Source organism: Muntiacus reevesi, chromosome 6, assembly GCF_963930625.1.
Source record: "Muntiacus reevesi chromosome 6, mMunRee1.1, whole genome shotgun sequence".
NCBI lineage: Eukaryota > Metazoa > Chordata > Mammalia > Artiodactyla > Cervidae > Muntiacus > Muntiacus reevesi.
The window spans coordinates 83,319,006-83,337,975 of NC_089254.1; the positions used below are offsets into that span (position 1 = coordinate 83,319,006).

At 37.7% G+C, this 18,970-nt stretch overlaps 1 protein-coding gene and 1 long non-coding RNA gene across 3 annotated transcripts in view; both read right to left on the reverse strand.

The window, feature by feature from the left end:
* Nucleotides 1–18,970, reverse strand: part of LOC136171112 (uncharacterized) — a 1,397,893-nt gene that overhangs the window by 235,013 nt on the left and 1,143,910 nt on the right. The window lies entirely within an intron of this gene.
* The window catches only part of WASL (WASP like actin nucleation promoting factor), a 77,866-nt gene continuing 67,947 nt past the window's right edge, over nucleotides 9,052–18,970 (reverse strand). The window contains exons 10-11 of the mRNA XM_065938680.1: nucleotides 14,724–14,832; nucleotides 9,052–11,716 (exon numbers count right to left, since the gene is read on the reverse strand). Of these exons, the coding sequence (XP_065794752.1) occupies nucleotides 11,655–11,716; nucleotides 14,724–14,832 (171 nt within the window). The 3' untranslated portion in view covers nucleotides 9,052–11,654. The remainder of the gene's footprint in view (nucleotides 11,717–14,723; nucleotides 14,833–18,970) is intronic.

Genomic DNA, 18,970 nt, shown 5'->3' on the forward strand with positions numbered 1-18,970 from the left:
CTCAAAATTCTCCACGCTGGGCTTCAACAGTACGGGAACCAAGAACTTCCAGAGGTTCAAGCTGGTTTTAGAAAAGGCAGAGGAAACCAGAGATGAAATTGCCAACATCCATTGGATCACAAAAAATCAAGAGAGTTCCAGAAAAATATCTACTTCTGCTTTATTGACTATGCCAAAGCATTTGACTGTGTGGATCACAATAAACTGTGGAAAATTCTTCAAGAGATGGGAATACCAGACTACCTTTCCTGCCTCCTGAGAAATCTGTATGCAGGTCAAGGAGCAACTCTTAGAACTAGACAAGGAACAACAGACTGGTTCCAAATAGGAAAAGGAGTATGTCAAGGCTGTATATTGTCACCCTGCTTATTTAACTTATATGCTGAGAACATCATGCAAAATGCAGGGCTGGATGAAGCACAAGTTGGAATTAAGATTGCTGGGAGAAATATCAGTAACCTCGGTTATGCAGATGACACCACCCTTGTGGCAGAAAGCGAAGAACTAAAGGGCCTCTTGATAAAAGTGAAAGAGGAGAGTGAAAAAGCTGGCTTAAAACTCAACATTCAAAAAATGAAGATCATGGCATCTGGTCCCATCACTTCATGGCAAATAGATGGGGAAACAGTGGAAACTGAGAGACTTTATTTTGGGGGGCTTCAAAATCACTGCAGATGGTGACTGCAGCCATGAAATCAAAAGATACTTGCTCCTTGGTAAGAAAAGTTATGACCAACCTAGACAGTATATTAAAAAGCAGAGACATTACTTTGCTAACAAAGGTCTGTCTAGTCAAGGCTATGGATTTTCTAGTAGTCATGTATGGATGTGAGAGTTGGACTATAAAGAAAGTTGAGAGCCAAAGAATAGATGCTTTTTATTGTGGTGTTGGAGAAGACTATTGAGAGTCCCTTGGACTGCAAGGAGATCAAACCAGTCAATCTTAAAGGAAATCGATCTTGAATAATCATTGGAGGGACTGATGCTGAAGCTGAAACTCCAATACTCTGGCCACCTGATGTGAAGTACTGACTCACTGGATAAGACCCTGATGCTGGGAAAGATCGAAGGCAGGAGAAGGGGACAACAGAGGCTGAGATGGTTGGATGGCATCACCGACTCAATGGGCATGAGATTGAGCTAGATCTGGGAGTTGGTGATGGACAGGAAAGCCTGGTGTGCTGCAGTCTATGGGGTCACAAAGAATCGGACATGACTGAGCAACTGAAGAGTATGACAGCATTTCCCTCTGGGTCTTCACATGTGCAAAAGCAGAACAATTCCAAGCCTTCTACATTTCAATTAAGACAATGGAGTAATATTTTAATTGTCTATTCAGATCATTACTGGTGTCAATGCGCTTAGGAGGCAGAGAACTATAGTGGTTGAGGCTACGTCTTTTGTATTAAGTTGGACCTAAGTTTGATGCTCAGCTCTGCCATTTATTATTTATATGTGTTAGCCACTCATCATGTCCAACTCTTTCTTTTTGCAACTCTTAGGGTTAGGTCTAGGGTAAGGATTAGGGTTAGGATTAGGGTAAGGTTTAGGGTTACGGTAAGGGTTACGGTGGACTGTAGCCCACCAGGCTTCTCTTGCCTGTGGGATTCTCCAGGCAAGAATACGAGTGGATTGCCGTTACCTTTTCCAGAGGATCTTCACAACCCAGGGATCAAACCCAGGTCTCCTGCATTGCAGTCCGATTCTCTACCATCTGAGCCACCAGGTAAGCCTCTATTTACTATTCAACTTTGAGCTAGTAGTTTAACTCAACTTTGCATTTGCTTAACTAAAAAACTGGAGTAATATTTCTCATATAAAACATTTCATGTCATGCCCAGCTTTCTATGTATTCCAATCAATAGTGGTTAGTACTAATAGTATGGGGCTTCCCAGTTAGCGTTATTGGTAAAGAATCTGCCTGGTAATGCAGGAGATGCAAGAGATGCAGGTTTGATCCCTGGGTCGGGAAGATCCATTGCAGTTGGAAATGGCCACTCCAATATTCTTGCCTGGAAATGATGGGTTCCTTAAACCTGATTTTTCTCAGCATCGCAGTGATGAAAGATCTCGGAGTGGTGAAAGCACATCCAAGGGACTTCTGGAAGCCCCTTTACTGGCTTCACCATTTTCATCAAAAAGTGCTTTGGTCTGAACTAGCTGGGTGCTCACATTTCAGTACCCTGTGCAGACAGGAGACAGGGTCAGGGGATGCCTCGCTGAAGAAGTCAGAAAGTAATCTACACTGGGAATTGTGAGCTAAGTGGGCAAGTGTTGACTGTGCCCTCTGGGGACAGTGTTTATTAGAAAAACATTTGTGTGGGGAGGTAATGTACTCCCCATACAAAGCAGAACCAATATTTGAAGGTGTTCCCCCCCACCCCTTTCTTTTTGGCCACTTATTAATAGAGATCTTACTAATAGTTCCCCAACCAGGGATCAAACCCCACCTCCTGCAGTGGAAGTGCAGTCTTAACCACTCGACCACCAGGGAAGTCCTCACTTGAAGGTGTTCTTGATATCATTAATATTTAGAAGAAGCCAACTTTCACTGTGCCTCCCCCAAGTCCCAGTAATAACCTCACAAGTTTCAAGAAATCACACATGCAAAACCAAGTCCTCTTCTGTGCATTTTATACTGCCTAGCTAGCCCTCTTGGTTACCAATGATTATTTTCTGTCACGGGGGAGGGATGTCTGCAACCATACAACAGCAAAAAATTGTGTTGGATAATTTCTAGAAGAGGTGAGCAGAATGGAGGTTGTTGCTTTAAGAGTCAGAGAAAAAGTAAACCTAGAGGATGACTTTAGGGGACAACGCTTTCAGGAGAAGCAGTAACTGAAGACGGGAAGCAGCCTCATACTCTTCTGATACCTGTTGCTTCTTCCGGTTTCCTATTCAACATGGTTATAGTAGCTTCTGTCTTTGGGGAAGATGCTGTTTAAAAAAAAAAATGCCATTGGGAATTAAGGCATGGAAACCAAAAAACCTAGGGAAAAGGTTTCTATATTTTGAACTTTACATAGCACCAATTTTGCTTCTCCAGAAGACTTGTCAGAATAATTCTCATGAGTTGATATCATTGTCAATATGTGAAGAATTCCACAGATGGAGGATCCTGGCAGGCTACAGTCCCATGAGGTTGCAAAGAGTCTGACACGACTGATACAACCTAGCATGCACGCACACTTTCTATTCCGAGTTGCGTCCAGGTAATTTAATAAATTACAAAAACCTACTAGGGACCTGGCAGACAGGGTTGAGACAGAAGCCTGGTCTCTCAATGGGTCTTAAAACTATGAGGTCACATGAATTTACTCTATTACCCTGAGGTAGAAATATACTAATACATGGAATGAGAGATTTGCTTTATTCTGAGGTTTACTTCCAGATTACAGTAACAACAATCATTTAAAATAGTTTGGTTTATAAACACCAAGGTCCCAATGTATAGCATAGGAAACTATGTTAATATCCTATAATAAATCATAATGGAAAAGAATATTAAAAAAGAATATATATGTGTATAACTGAGTCACTTTGCTATAAAGCAGACTGGTACAACATTGTGAATCAACTATATTTCAATAAAAATGAAAAATAAAATAGATAATAAGAACTTACTGTAATAGCATAAGGAACACTACTTAAAACTCTGTAGTGACCAATATGGGAACAGAATCTTAAAAAGAATGGATATATGTATATGTATTACTCATACACTAGCAAAGTAATGCTCAAAATTCTCCAAGCCAGGCTTCAACAGTACATGAACCATGAACTTCCAGAGGTTGAAGCTGGCTTTAGAAAAGGCAGAGGAACTAGAGATCAAATTGCCAACATCTGTTGGATCATCGAAAAAGCAAGAGAGTTCCAGGAAAATATCTACTTCTGCTTTATTGACTGTGCCAAAGCATTTGACTGTGTGGATCACAATAAACTGTGGAAAATTCTTCGAGATGAGAACACAGACCACCTGACCTGCCTCCTGAGAAATCTGTATGCAGGTCAAGGAGCAACTGTTAGAACCGGACATGGAGCAACAGATTTGTTCCAAATAGGGAAAGGAGTACCTCAAGGCTGTATATTGTCACCCTGCTTATTTAACTTATATGCAGAGAACATCATGCAAAATGCTGGGCTGGATGAAGCACAAGCTGGAATCAAGATTGCTGGGAGAAATATCAATAACCTCAGATATGCAGATGACACCACCCTTATGGCAGAAAGTGAAGAACTAAAGAGCCTCTTGATGAAAGTGAAAGAGGAGAGTGAAAAAGTTGGCTTAAAACTCAACATTCAAAAAACGAAGAGCATGGCATCTGGTCCCATCACTTCATGCCAAATAGATGGGGAAACAGTGGAAACTGTGGCAGACTTTACTTTTTTGGGGCTCCAAAATCACTGCAGATGGTGACTGCAGCCATGAAATCAAAAGATACCTGTTCCTTGGAAGAAAAGTTATGACCAACCTAGACAGCATATTAAAAAGCAGAGACATTACTTTGCCAATGAAGGTCCATCTAGTCAAAGCTATGGTTTTTCCAGTAGTCATGTACGGATGTGAGTTGGGCTGTGAAGAAAGCTGAGCGCCAAAGGATTGATCCTTTTGAACTGTGGTGTTGGACAAGACTCTTGAGAGTTCTTTGGATAGCAAGTAGATCCAACCAATCCATCCTAATGGAAATCAGTTCTGAATATTCATTGGAAGGACTGATGCTGAAGCTGAAACTCCAATGATTTGGCCACCTGAGGCGAAGTTTGAAAAGACCCTGATGCTGGGAAAGATTGAGGGTGAGAGAAGGGGACGACAGAGGATGAGATGTTTGGATGGCATCACTGACTCGATGGACATGAGTTTGGGTAAACTCCGGGAGTTGGTGATGGGCAGGGAGGCCTGGCGTGCTGGTCCATGGGGTCACAAAGAGTTGGACATGACTGAGCAGCTGAACTGAACATAATGACTAGAAGAGTAAGTTTTATAGAAACAAAACTGAGCTCAAATGCATAATGTTATCTCCCTACCATCTTTTCCCAAGAAGGCTATTAGAATAACCAACGGAATAATGATTGGCTTAATATTCAGTTCACTGGGAAGTGAGGAAACATATATGAAGAACACAGTCATCCCTCAGTATCCACAGAGTATTTGGAATTCCATGGATACCAAAACTCAAGTCTGCTGAAGTTCCTTATATAAAATGGTGGTTCAGTTGTTCAGACTCTGCACTCTCATTGCCATGATCCTTGGTTGAGGAACTAAAATCACACAAGTTGCATGGTGTGGCATAAAAAATTAAATTAAAAAAATACAATTTTAAAAAATTTAAATAAAAAATTAAAAAATAAAAAATAATATGGTTTAGTACAGGGAATACAATTAGCCCTTCATCTTTTGATGCAAACCCCACAGAAACAGAGGGCTGACTGCAGTGACTCCTGTCAACAAGTTTTTGTTGTTCTGGGTTCTAGAAATCAAAGCAATGAAAACGTCAAATAAAAAGGATGCTGACAGGGCTCAGGTTGTATGTAGAATTTCTCTTTGCTTGTCGTTTAACTGCCATAAACCATGTCAGGATGTCCCAGGCATGTTGGCTAACTGTGAGGCCCTAGTAGAGATTTTAAAGCATTCAACTGGCTCACAATCTACCTGAACTTTCTAAACATCTTGAGGCAGCAGGTCCTTATAATCATGCTCTATGGGATTTGGAGGCATTCATGCATGAACAAAACAAGACTACAATAGATCATTTAGAGGTGGCTTGGAAAGTACTTTTAGGATGAAATTTATTAGACTCTCATAATTACTTAACTATTAATGTTACCTACATCACAACCTTCAGCAAATACCCACAGCAAAGTTTGGCAATGTCTTTAAGAAAGTTAAAAATTTTCTATCTGAATGGACTATATTGAGCCTTAGTTGAATATACAACTAAGAAGTTGGCCCTTACACTTACATCCTTGCTCGATAAACAAACAGAAGCCAAATATTCTATTGCATCAATTTCTCCCTAACTAGTTATTATCCTTCAAAATGGAGACTGGAACCCACTTAATTTTACTTGCTTGAGTTTTCTCTCAATCCCAGTCTTAAAAAACAATGGCTGTAGACACAAATTCTGAGTAGACACACACACACACAATTCTTTTCTATGCTCTGCCTCCTTAGACTCCCATTCATTTAAAAAAAAAAAAATGGAAGGTTGTTTCTTTTTAGGCTTGGAAGCTGATTTAAGGACCCAAGTTGTTGAACAGACAACTACAGAATTCAGACGTTATGAATTTGATGTTAGGGCTTTGTTGATTTCCCTAAAGTTAACAGGACATGATAATGTCTTTTCCTTTCACTTCTTTCAGCACCACAAATACTAAATATATTTTCCTGTCCCTTTTACAGCAAAGGTGAAGAACATGCAACTGAGTTAGAATTCTGTCTCAACAATAAGAGAAGCAAAAAGTTGGATTTCAAATGTCCAGTTTGTCCTTGTGCTCCTTGGAAGAACTCTTGGTCTTTAAATTGACAGTACAGTTGTTGGCTGATAATTAGGCAGAAAGATTAATACATTCTCAAAGTAATTTTCTGTCAGGCCACTGACCATAAGGGTTTACAAAATACTTATGTTTAAATAAAGGCAATGCCCATTTACAAGAAACTAATGAAAAGAACTTGGATGTAGAATAAAATCCTCAGTTTTCAACTCAGTACTAAATGACAGACGTGTCCTGTGCTGAGTGAATGCTTGGACAATGTTAAGGTGACCGCCATCACTGAGCCAAGATACTATCACATGCTGCAGAGTCAGGGGCCGGCTCCTCAAAGCCAGCCAGCTTTACTAGGCAAAGACGGGAACAGGATGCTAGAGGCTTTTATCAACACCCAGCTGACGTGAGAAAGGGTGAAATTTGTAGCCGTTAAGTCTTCCAGAAACAAGGTAAATCTGCAACTTATCCACAACTTAAGAAAAACAGTGAAAACAAGAATAAAACAGTATTATGGTATATGCAAAGAGCAACTGATTTAATAGTCAGATCTGGCTTCTACTATTAATATTTGGCTCTAATGGGCCTCAAGCAAGTCCCTCAACTACCCCAGATACTCTCTCATCCAGGATATGATATAACTTGATGGTCTCCCAACTGTTTTCAGTTGTGATATAAGTATTTAGATTTAAGGAAGGAGGGGATCAGAAATGATTGCTATATTTTAATGCCCATCACATATTTAATTTTAATAATCAGTTTAAATAAGGAGATATTGATGCTAGCCTTGATGAAAATCCTGAAACATCTAGCAAGAACGATGATAAAACTGAATTTAGGTCAAGACATGTCAACCAAATTCAAGATTAAAAAATGCCAATATGACACGTGGAACTTCAATTTCCATAATGCAATTTGATACTGCTAAAACTGTAGTACTTAACAAATTTAAAAAAATCCCAAGTATAAGAAATTTTTGCAGTCATTAAAAAATTGAGAGAACTTCAAATTTACCAGACGCAAGCACCTAAGCTAAAAACCACCTATAAGCTACTGTTATATTTTACTCAAAGTAATTGTTATTCATATCTTGACTGATCTTGACAGTGGTACACATGGCTGGTTTAGATTTACACTGGACTTGTGTAAAATGTAATACTATGTATGTATCAATAGATTCATCACTGGTGCAAATTAACATTTTTTTTTAGTGAGTTGAGTGAGTAATAGTCACTCAGTTGTGTGCAACTCTTTGCAACTTCATGGACTGTAGCCTCACAAGCTCCTCTGTCCATGGAATTCTTCAGGCAAGAATACTGGAGTGGGTTGCCATTTCCCTCTCGGGCAATCTTCTCAATTCAGGGATTGAATATGGGTTTCCTGCATTGCAGGCAGATTCTTTACAATCTGAGCCATCAGGCAAACCTGATCACTGGTATAAATTAAAAAAAAAAAAATTTAAGCTGTTATTGATTTATCCAGATTTGTTATTCATAAATCCAAAACTTTCAATGGGTTCCCTCATGGCAAAGGAAGATGCCATGCAGCACATACAAAAGATACAACAGACAGTCTTAACATTAATTGCAAAGTAAGTTCCCCATCATATTCCTAAGAGTCAGGTTATTACACCTTTCTCTAGTGGCTTCACTAAAAAGCCCACTTAAAAAGGAAAAAAAAAAATCTAAGAATAAAAGAACAAGAGATTACAAAAAGTATGCTGCTTTGGACGTATGATGTGACAGTGTCAACAAGGCAAGTGTGCTAAGTAAAATTTCCATAAAGAATTTTCCATTGTACTATAATAGGTCTTATCCCTATAGTTGTCCTTAAAGAACTCCATTTCTAAAGCAGAGTACGTAATTTCAGGAATTTCTTCATTGATTAGATAAATATAATGTGACAAGAGCAATTCTAAGGCACTTCTCTCTTTTTAAAGTGTGGTTAATACATTCTTAAGGGTTCACATTTGTATAACAGAAACAAATTTGTAATAGGACATATCATGGAAAATGTTTAAATGAGACTAATGCTTTTAGAAGGCATTTTGTAGCATCCTACACAACAGATTCCACAACTCAGCTTAATCTTCAGACACCCACTTGTGCCAGGGTCAGTAGAACAGAAAATTCTATTTATCAAAAACTGAATTTCCTGTTTAAAAGTAAACACCACCTTTGATATCAAAGCTATGTAAGTTTCTTCCACACAAACTACTGTATTTGGCTTTTGCTGAAACTACCAGTGAACTCCGCTATCACTCTGATTTAGAAAAGCACAGCATTTTTGGTGTGCACATGCTCCAGTGTGACCTTGCAATGTGAACACTCTGTATACCACAGCAGTGGCTCCCGGGGGAACAGCTGAGCAGCTGTCACGTTTCCCAGCAGAACAGGGTGTAACATTCTTTTGCTCACCAAGTTTATTTAATGGCACACTCCAACTCTCATGCAGTTGACTGAAAACTTCAACCACTGCCATTCACTGCTGTGAATCCATTACTAAACTATTTGAAATTATTTTTTACCCATTTTAATCTCTTTTCAATAAACAAATAAAAACACACTATTTTAAATTATTTGGGTCAAATTAATTTTATTATGCTCCATGATGAATTGCCACCAGTGCAACATCCTATTCACTATACATTTCAAAAAAAAAAATTCACATACTAAACAAAATTTCAGTTGATAAATGGAAATGAATGATTGAAAGTCTTTATGAATCTCATACATACAATATGTGGCTAGCTGAAATTGTCTATCACATAGCGTTTAGATATAAAAAGCCTCATGCTAGTTTGTTAAACGTGAAGGCTATCAGACAATCATTTAGCTGGAGTGCATGTGGGAAGCTCTCAGACGACGCACAGGTATAGTGCTGTCCACGGTGCGAGGCGGTGGAGGACTGAAAACATGCAACCTTTACATCTAAAGTGGATTTAGTCTTCATGCCTGGACTGAATCCCACAGCTGCTGTGTTTCAACCAATATTAATTTAGACTTTGTGCAACAACAAAAGTCTTTTTTTTTTCCCCTTTAAGAAGAAAGAATAAACTCAATTACCATTGGCAAATTTTATACCTATCTTACATATTTAGAATTGTGTTTCCAATTCGAAGATTTGATATCCTCTGTTCAGAGCAGCTCCCGATAAATCTTTATCATAACAAAGCTAGCTAGAAAACCCTGCATTCCTTGCCCCAAAGTGAACAGATATCTTAAATTGGCATTAAAGATATTTCCAAGATATTGTAAAAAATTTGCATAATGTCTAAAAGAAACAAAAAGGAAAATGATCAATATTACTTAAAATAATTAAAACGTTCTATTTACCATTTGCACAAATTCCTAATTTTATTGGTTAGTTGTTGTCCAGCCTCATCCACACCAGACCCACAGAGATTAAGCCACCAAAAAAAAAAAAAAAAAAGCAGAAAAAGGTTTTTAGCAGCAGAGGGCACTGTTTTCTGCAAGAAACAAAAGGTCTAGAATCTTTCCCATGAGCTTAAATTATTCCTGCAAGGTAGGTAACATTCTCTGAATAACTTAACTATTGTACTGCACCACTTACTGCTTTCAGCAACAAAACCTTTTAAATTATTTATGATAACTAGATGCATGATCACTAGAGATTATGTAATAACTGGTTAAAATTCAAGCCACATCTTGCAGGTCCAGCCTGTCAAGATCATGCCAATAACTAGATTTTGGTCGGTACAATTATAGAGAGCTTAATTTTTAGTCGGATATTGTGACTATAGTAATGAAATACATTTGGAACTACATTCTGTATATGACTCAATGTGAGAAAAATAGGTGTCTGTATTTAAATCAGATCATTTTTCTACCTAAAATTTAAAGTAGGCAGGTATGATAATTAATACTATATATATGAAACAATCACCCTTAGGCAGACTAGTGTACTGTAGAGAGGCAAGGAAACCCTAATTTTAACACATCATGTAGCATATATAACAAATGTACAGGTTGTAAAGTTTTATTTTTACTTTTTTAAAATCTATCATTTGGTTTTGTGTTCCAAGAAATTTGACACTGGGACCACCAATCTTTTAAGAAAAAGGTAACCCTTCACCTGACATTTGACAAAAACCTTGAGAAATTATAAAAACAAAACAAAACAAAAAAAACCACCCAGCATATTATAGTTTCACTATTACAGGGTATACCTTTGCCAACTAGGTAAGACTTCTATGGTTGGTATTTCTGAATATCTCAATCCATACAGACTGCAAAATAAAAATACTTAATCCCACCTCATTTTTATAATGTTCTGATTTTTATAGTATATTTAACCAAATACCATAATGTATAGCCTCCTTCAGTTCATGTAGTATGGACTTATCTCTAAGATTCCCTAAACTTTAATATCTTAACTTTTCTTTCAAAATAATACCAAAAATACTTTTAAAAAATTTTTGCCAAAAAGAGCCTGCCACATTTGCTATAACACAAAAATAACCTCAGTCAAGTATTAGGTATGCAAGGGCTCCTTATGATTCCAGCCTCCAAATACCAGATCTGTACAACAACAGGCAGTATTGCTGTAAGAGGTGTGTTACTCATTCTCCCAACTAGCATCTCTGTAGTGATTTTACATAGAGCATATTGCTAAAATCTGAGAAACCGCATCAGTGTAGTGATGTCTAGAGAACTGTGCAATGTATCAGCTTCAACATTCATGTGGCATGTGTTCAAAAAGAAGGGGCTAAATAAACTAAGATTTGCATCACTTAAAAAAGAATGTAGTGCTATACTAGATTTTAATAAGAAAATTTAGGTACAGAAAAAGTAGGGTATGAAAATAGTGTTTTCCTTCTGGCATTATAACTAAATTACATTAAGGTTTTTGTCAGTCTCACATATAATATTTAAACTCCCTTGTTGATGGAATGAAAAACACTCACAAATCAAGTGAGCATCCTGGTGTAAACGTGCACACAGTCACAGGGAGTAGCTTTGCAGAGGCTTATGACAAACCCTTACAGATTAAATGAGGTATTGCACAGATTAATAAAAAAAAAAGCAAAAAGGCAACAAAAATATACAGCAAACTGGTAGAACATTTACATGATAATTTTACAGAATCCATAGACAGAAAGCAGTGTTTAGTATTTCACCTTAAAAATATATATATATATAATATATAGATCAGTCTTCCCATTCATCGTCATCCTCAAAATCTTCATCCTCATCTTCATCCTCATCTTCATCTAGAAGAGGATCAGTAAGACGATTAAAACATAGATATAAATGAAATGACATCACATAATTCTTGCTATTCAACTTCTAAAATACAACCTGGAGGAATCCAGTTACTAAAATGGTTTAAAATGAATCAATAAAATACATCTAGAGTATTTGATTGTGAGCTGAAGATTAGAACAGGAGTAAGAAGATTGGATTCTAGTTCCTTAATCTCTACGGAACCAGTTTCAACCTGTGCTTCCTTATGTGTAAAATCACATGAGCTGATCTCTCTGAATCAACGGGGCTTCCCTGGTGGCTCAGACGGTAAAGAGTCTGCCCACAATGCAGGAGACCCGGTTCAATCCCTGGGTTGGGAAGATCTCCTGGAGAAGTAAATGGTTACCCATTCCAGTATTCTTTCCTGGAGAATTCCATGCAGGGAGGAGCCTGGCGGGTTACAGCCCATGGGGTTGCAAAGAATCAGACTGGGCAAGTAAAATTTCACTTTCTCTGAATCAACACACATATCACAAGAAAAGCTGTAAAAAAATATACTTGCACATTGTTTAGCCCATTTCAGTTATAATTCCAGTGACAGGTAGGAACCGCATCAGCACTAAGCCATAAGGAAACAGAGGAGGCACCCCAATACCCAATCTCCTCTTCTCCCCTGATTCTCTCTTGAACCCACTGGCACTGCTCTTTCCCAGTCACCAAGGACCTACTATCACTAAAAGTGAACTTGAACATGAAAGTCGCTCACTTGTGTCCAACTCTTTGCAACCCCATGGACTATACAGTCCATGGAATTCTCCAGGTAAGAATACTGGGGTGGGTAGCCTTTCCCTTCTCCTAAGGCTAATGCTCAATTCTGTTCTCAACTTTTGACCCATCACACCCATCTGACCCAGATGATCACCCCACCCTCCTTCAAACTTCTTCCCCTGACTTCTAAGATACCACACTTGCCAGTCCTCCAAACTCTATTAGACTTTCTCTTCTCTGTTTATACCCACTTCTTTGATGATCCCATCCAGTTCCGTACCTTTAAATACCACGTACATCTTAATGACATGCAGATGATATTAACAGTGCACATCTCTCCCCTGAATTTGACTCATAACCAAATGCTTACTTGACATCTACTTTTAAATTTTTAGTAAGTATCTCAAATTTAATATATATAGAACCAAATTCAAATCTTTCCTTTCAAACTTGCTCCTCCTAAATCTTTCCCCATTCTATTAATGAAAACTTCACTCTTTCAGTTGCTCAGGTCAAAAACCTCAGACTCATCCATCACTCCTTTTTTCCCAAACCTTGTTTTCAACCCATCAACACACCCAATGTTATCCACATTCAAAGTATAACTAGTATCCAACCACTTCTCAGGAGCTACCAATCTGATTCAAACCTGCATCATCTCCAGCTTGGATCACTGCTATTCATTACTCTGCTAAGAACCTTCCAGTGGCTTCCCACCACATTCATGGCCTCCAAAGACTTGCTCTTGGCTTCCTGCCACCTTATACTACTTCCTTATTCTTTTTTCTCTTTCTTCTTTATTCTTCTTCTTGTTCCACCCCTACTGACCTTGGCACTGTTCCTCAACCTCAGGGAGTTTTATACTGGCTGTACATACTTTCCTGTTTTCTACAAGGTTTACTCCCTGAACTTCTTTGAGTCTTTTCTCAAATGACATCTTAGGTAAGCCTCATTATCCTATGATAAATGAAATTCTCTCTCATAGTCTGCTAGTCTTTTCCCTTTTCTGCTTACTTTCTGTTCATAGTGAAAGTGAAAGTGAAGTCGCTCAGTTGCAACCCCATGGACTGTAGCCTACCAGGCTCCTCTGTCCATGGAATTCTCCAGGCAAGGATACTGGAGTGGGTTGCTATTTCCTTCCTCAGGGATCTTCCTGACCCAGGTATTGAAGTCAGGTCTCCCACATTGCAGGCAGACGCTTTATCGTCTGAGCTATCAGGGAAGCCCTTAGTACATATCACTATTGTATATATTTTCTTATTTGTTTTATTTATTGTCTCTCTCTTTCTCACTGGAATGCATGCTACAGAAAGGCAGGGATTTTTCTTTTTTTATTATTATTTCACAATAAATACTTGTGGAATGAATTAGCTTATTCTACCTTTTAGCACAGTATAGAAATGAAAATGCCTATTTAAGGAAAACAAATGTTGCTAAAGGATCTTAGATATACAAATCCTTAAGGGGAAATAAACAGGAGGAAAACAACATTTATGGAGCACCTACTATGTGCTCAGCAACCTGCTGGTTATTTGCATAATAATTTGCTGTTCATATCAATGATCTGATTTATGAATTCTCTCCACGTAACAAACTGGAGAACTGAGGTCCATCACAGAGAATAAATAATAGATTTAATAAGAACAAAGATCTGCTTCTAGTACATCATGCTCTTCAGTAAATCTCAACCATTACCACAGCAAAACCCATATTCTTTCTCTTTTAAAAATGATACTCATTTAACGGTGGTGTGCATATGTTTAATAACCACAAGTACAAACTACTCTATTCAAATAACGTTTTGGGAAAAAACAAAAAAGAGGGAAAAAAAAAAAAACTAGGGTTCTTTGGCAAACCCCAGAAACAATATAAATTATCTCATTTCTCAGTCCCAACTCTTACAAATCAGGAAAACCTAAATTTCTTAAGTCACAAGAACGTCTCAGGAATGAGATGCAGGAATGTCAAGTCTTTTTTAACAAGTTGTTTGCCAGGCATTCTATTAATACTTCTTCTAGTTTGGGAAACAAAACTGCCATTTTTGCCAAAATTGTTCTTCCAATTTATGGTTATGACATGGCATCCATTAAGCTTCAAACAGACTATCACAGTGACAACTTCTTAAAATATGTCTGAGAACCTACATCAATGAGGTATTCAATAACAGGAAGAAAATCTAGAAAAGACTGTGTCACAGAATAAAAAGAGAAACAGAACTTCAAATATTCAAATTTATTAACTATACATACACACACGCAAACATACCTGAAGAATGAATGGCTTTGCTCCTCTTCTGCATCACCTCCATTAATGCACCTACAATTCCTGAAGTGGGTGCAGGTGCTGGTGGTGTAGACTCTGGGGCATCAGTTACCTTGGAAAGGAAAGTTAGCAAAACTGAGTAATACATCCTCAGCAGAAAGTCTCTGTCTCCAGAAAATCCTTCTCTCTTACAAGCACTTCATTATTTTAAAACAAAATAAAACTAAAAAAGCAAACAATCAAGCCCAGGATAGGATTAACTGAATTAAGAAAAAACAAAAAAAACCCCAAAATTGCTGCTTTAAAAGACTTATGTAAGATATATTTCTTATTCTTAATGCATAGGCCATCAATAGATTTCCAAATTTAGATTAAAAATCAAACTTTTTGCTACTTGCTCTTGAAGTTGGGTTACTTCTGTTCATTCTAACACACAAAACCTTGGCTGTTAAGAAACTTTAAAACAGTTATCAAAGGATATTGGTCCATAAAACTGAGCACATATTTAGATTCCTAGAGTAACTAGGTGAGAAGCACATTTTAAGATTATCTAAGAGCATTTAAAGAGACTTATATTTTCCTGAAAAATTCAGCTTTGCTAATAAGCTTTATAATTTCAAGTTTTATATTTAATATAAAGTTATAATATAAATATGTATAATAGACAATATAGACACTGTAATTCAAAATGAACCTTCCTTCTCATGTATGTGAAACTTCTCATTAAGGAGATCAGATGGGTCGCCTTCAAACGACATAAATCTCAGCAAGATCCTCTATGACCCACCTCCCAGAATATTGGAAATAAAAGCAAAACTAAACAAATGGGACCTAATGAAACTTAAAAGCTTCTGCACTACAAAGGAAACTATAAGTAAGGTGAAAAGACAGCCCTCAGATTGGGAGAAAATAATAGCAAATGAGGAAACAGACAAAGGATTAATCTCAAAAATATACAAGCAACTCCTGAAGCTCAATTCCAGAAAAATAAATGACCCAATCAAAAAATGGGCCAAAGAACTAAACAGACATTTCTCCAAAGAAGATATACAGATGGCTAACAAACACATGAAAAGATGCTCAACATCACTCATTATTAGAGAAATGCAAATCAAAACCACAATGAGGTACCATTACACGCCAGTCAGGATGGCTGCTATCCAAAAGTCTACAAGCAATAAATGCTGGAGAGGGTGTGGAGAAAAGGGAACCCTCTTACACTGTTGGTGGGAATGCAAACTAGTACAGCCACTATGGAAAACAGTGTGGAGATTTCTTAAAAAACTGGAAATAGAACTGCCATATGACCCAGCAATACCACTTCTGGGCATACACACCGAGGAATCCAGAACTGAAAGAGACACATGCACCCCAATGTTCATCGCAGCACTGTTTATAATAGCCAGGACATGGAAGCAACCTAGATGCCCATCAGCAGATGAATGGATAAGGAAGCTGTGGTACATATACACCATGGAATATTACTAAGTCGTTAAAAAGAATTCATTTGAATCAGTTCTAATGAGATGGATGAAACTGGAGCCCATTATACAGAGTGAAGTAAGCCAGAAAGATAAAGAACATTACAGCATACTAACACATATATATGGAATTTAGAAAGATGGTAACGATAACCCTATATGCAAAACAGAAAAAGAGACACAGAAGTACAGAACAGACTTTTGAACTCTGTGGGAGAAGGTGAGGGTGGGATGTTTTGAAAGAACAGCATGTATATTATATGTGGTGAAACAGATCACCAGCCCAGGTGGGATGCATGAGACAAGTGCTCGGGCCTGGTGCACTGGGAGGACCCTGAGGAATCGGGTGGAGAGGGAGGTGGGAGGGGGGATCGGGATGGGGAATACGTGTAACTCCATGGCTGATTCATGTCAATGTATGACAAAACCCACTGAAATGTTGTGAAGTAATTAGCCTCCAACTAAAAAAAAAAAAAAAAAAAAAATGTACCTCACAAGGCAACTAACTTCCCCCAATTATAGTACTGTTTACTTTATCTAATATAAACTACATTTAGGGGAAAAAAAAAAATCAATATCAAAGTGTCTCATTAAAGAGACTCAAAGAAAATCAACTTATAGATGCCGGGGTACGTAACGGTTAGGGTCTTTGGGAAGGTCATGTACACACTGCTATATTTAAAATGGATAACCAACAGAGACCTATTGTACAGCACATGAAACTCTGCTCAATGTTATGTGCCAGCTTGGATGGCAGTGGGGCTTGGGGGAGAATGGATACATATGTAAGTATGGCTGAGTCCCTTCGTTGTTCATCTGAAACTACTACAACACTGTTCATCGACTATACGCCAATACAAAATAAAAAGTTTTTTTTTTTTAAAAAAAGCCCTACCAATAAAGGGCCTCGTTAAAACAGAAAAAAGGATCTTATTAAAATCTAATTTCTATATAAATAATCCCTGATTTGAACACTCCCAACTCTTCCCAATCACATGGACTGTACAGTCCATGGAATTCTCCAGGCCAGAATACTGAAGTGGGTAGCCTTTTCCTTCTCCAGGAGAACTTCCCAACCCAGGGATCAAACCCAGGTCTTCTGCATTGCAGACTGATTTCTTTACCAGCTGAGCCACAAGGGAAGCCCCATTAAAAAAGAGACTACAGGAAATTTGTAGAAACTAAGGGGAAAAAAATGCAATTTAGAAAGTACTGCTCTCTGTGCACTTTGATTAAAATGAGTAGTCATAACAAAATACTCATTTTGTTAATTTTGTCCCTGGACTTATAGTATCCACAGAAAAGTATGCTATTGGTATAATTAAAAATGAAATGGCACAACTATACTAAATAATTATACACACATACACATAGCTACCCTTGAATAACATGAGTTTGAATTGTATGGGTCCACTTATATGCAGATTTTTTCCAATAAATACATTGGAACATTTTTTAAAGATCTTCTACATCTGAAAAAACTTAGAGAGGAATCACATTGCCCAAATACATGAAAAAATTAAGAAAAAGTTAGACATGTCACAAATGCATAAAACATATGTAGATACAGGTCTACTTTACCATTTACTACCATAAAGTATACACAAATCTATTGTAAGAAGTTAGAATTTATTAAAGCTTATGCACACACAGGGACTTTGGGAAATCCTACATACATGGCACTATTCCCTGTTAACAGAAATATAAACAAATGTAAAAGATGCAGTTTTAAATCATAACTGCGTAAGATTAATTGTAGTGCTCACTGTACTACTGCCCTAATTTTGTAGATATCTTCTAATTCAGTTGCTAATTTAGTGAGCCATGCATGAGTATCTATCTACTTGAAACTCCTTGTGATTCTACTAGTGTGAGCAGTTTGTCTCCCCAGTAAACTGTGCATCACAGTAAAAAATGATCTCTTCCAGTTCTCATGTATTTTTTATTGGATTGAGTGCAATACTGCAATCCTTGAATAAAACCATGGGACCCATATGAAGTGCCACTGGTAATGCAGGAAGTGCTCCAAAGAAGGGGAGAAAAATCATGACATTACAAGAAAACACTGAATTGTGTGATATGTTCTATAGAAGGAGGTCTGCAGCTGCCCACCATTTAAGGATAAATGAATCCAGCATTAAGGATCATAATGAAAAAAGAACAATAAATTCATGAAGCTATCACTGCAGTTAGGTGTAGGAGACCAACCCCTCTTTTTCCTCCTCCTCCTCCTCAGCCTACTCAGTGCGAAGACAACAATGATGAAGACCTTTGTGATGATCCACTTCCACTTAATAAACAGTAATCATTATGCCATCATCACGCAGAGTTCCAAAGAACAGCAAGGAGAGATAAGAAAGCCTTCCTCAGTGATCAATGCAAAGAAATAGAGGAAAACAATAGAATGGGAAAGACTAGAGATCTCTTCAAGAAAATTAGAGATACCAAGGGAGCTTTTCATGCAAAGATGGGCACAACAAAGGACAGAAATGAAATAGAACAGAAGTAGAAGATATTATGAAGAGGTGGCAACAATACACAGAAGAACTATACAAAATAGATCTTAATGACCCAGATAATCACAATGGTGTGATCAGTCACCTAGAGCCAGACATCCTGGAATGCGAAGTCAAGTGAGACTTAGGAAGCATCACTACGAACAAAGCTAGTGGGGGTGATGGAATTCCAGTTGAGCTACTTAAAATCCTAAAAGATGATGCTGTAAGTACTGCACTCAATATGCCAACAAATTTGGAAAACTCAGCAGTG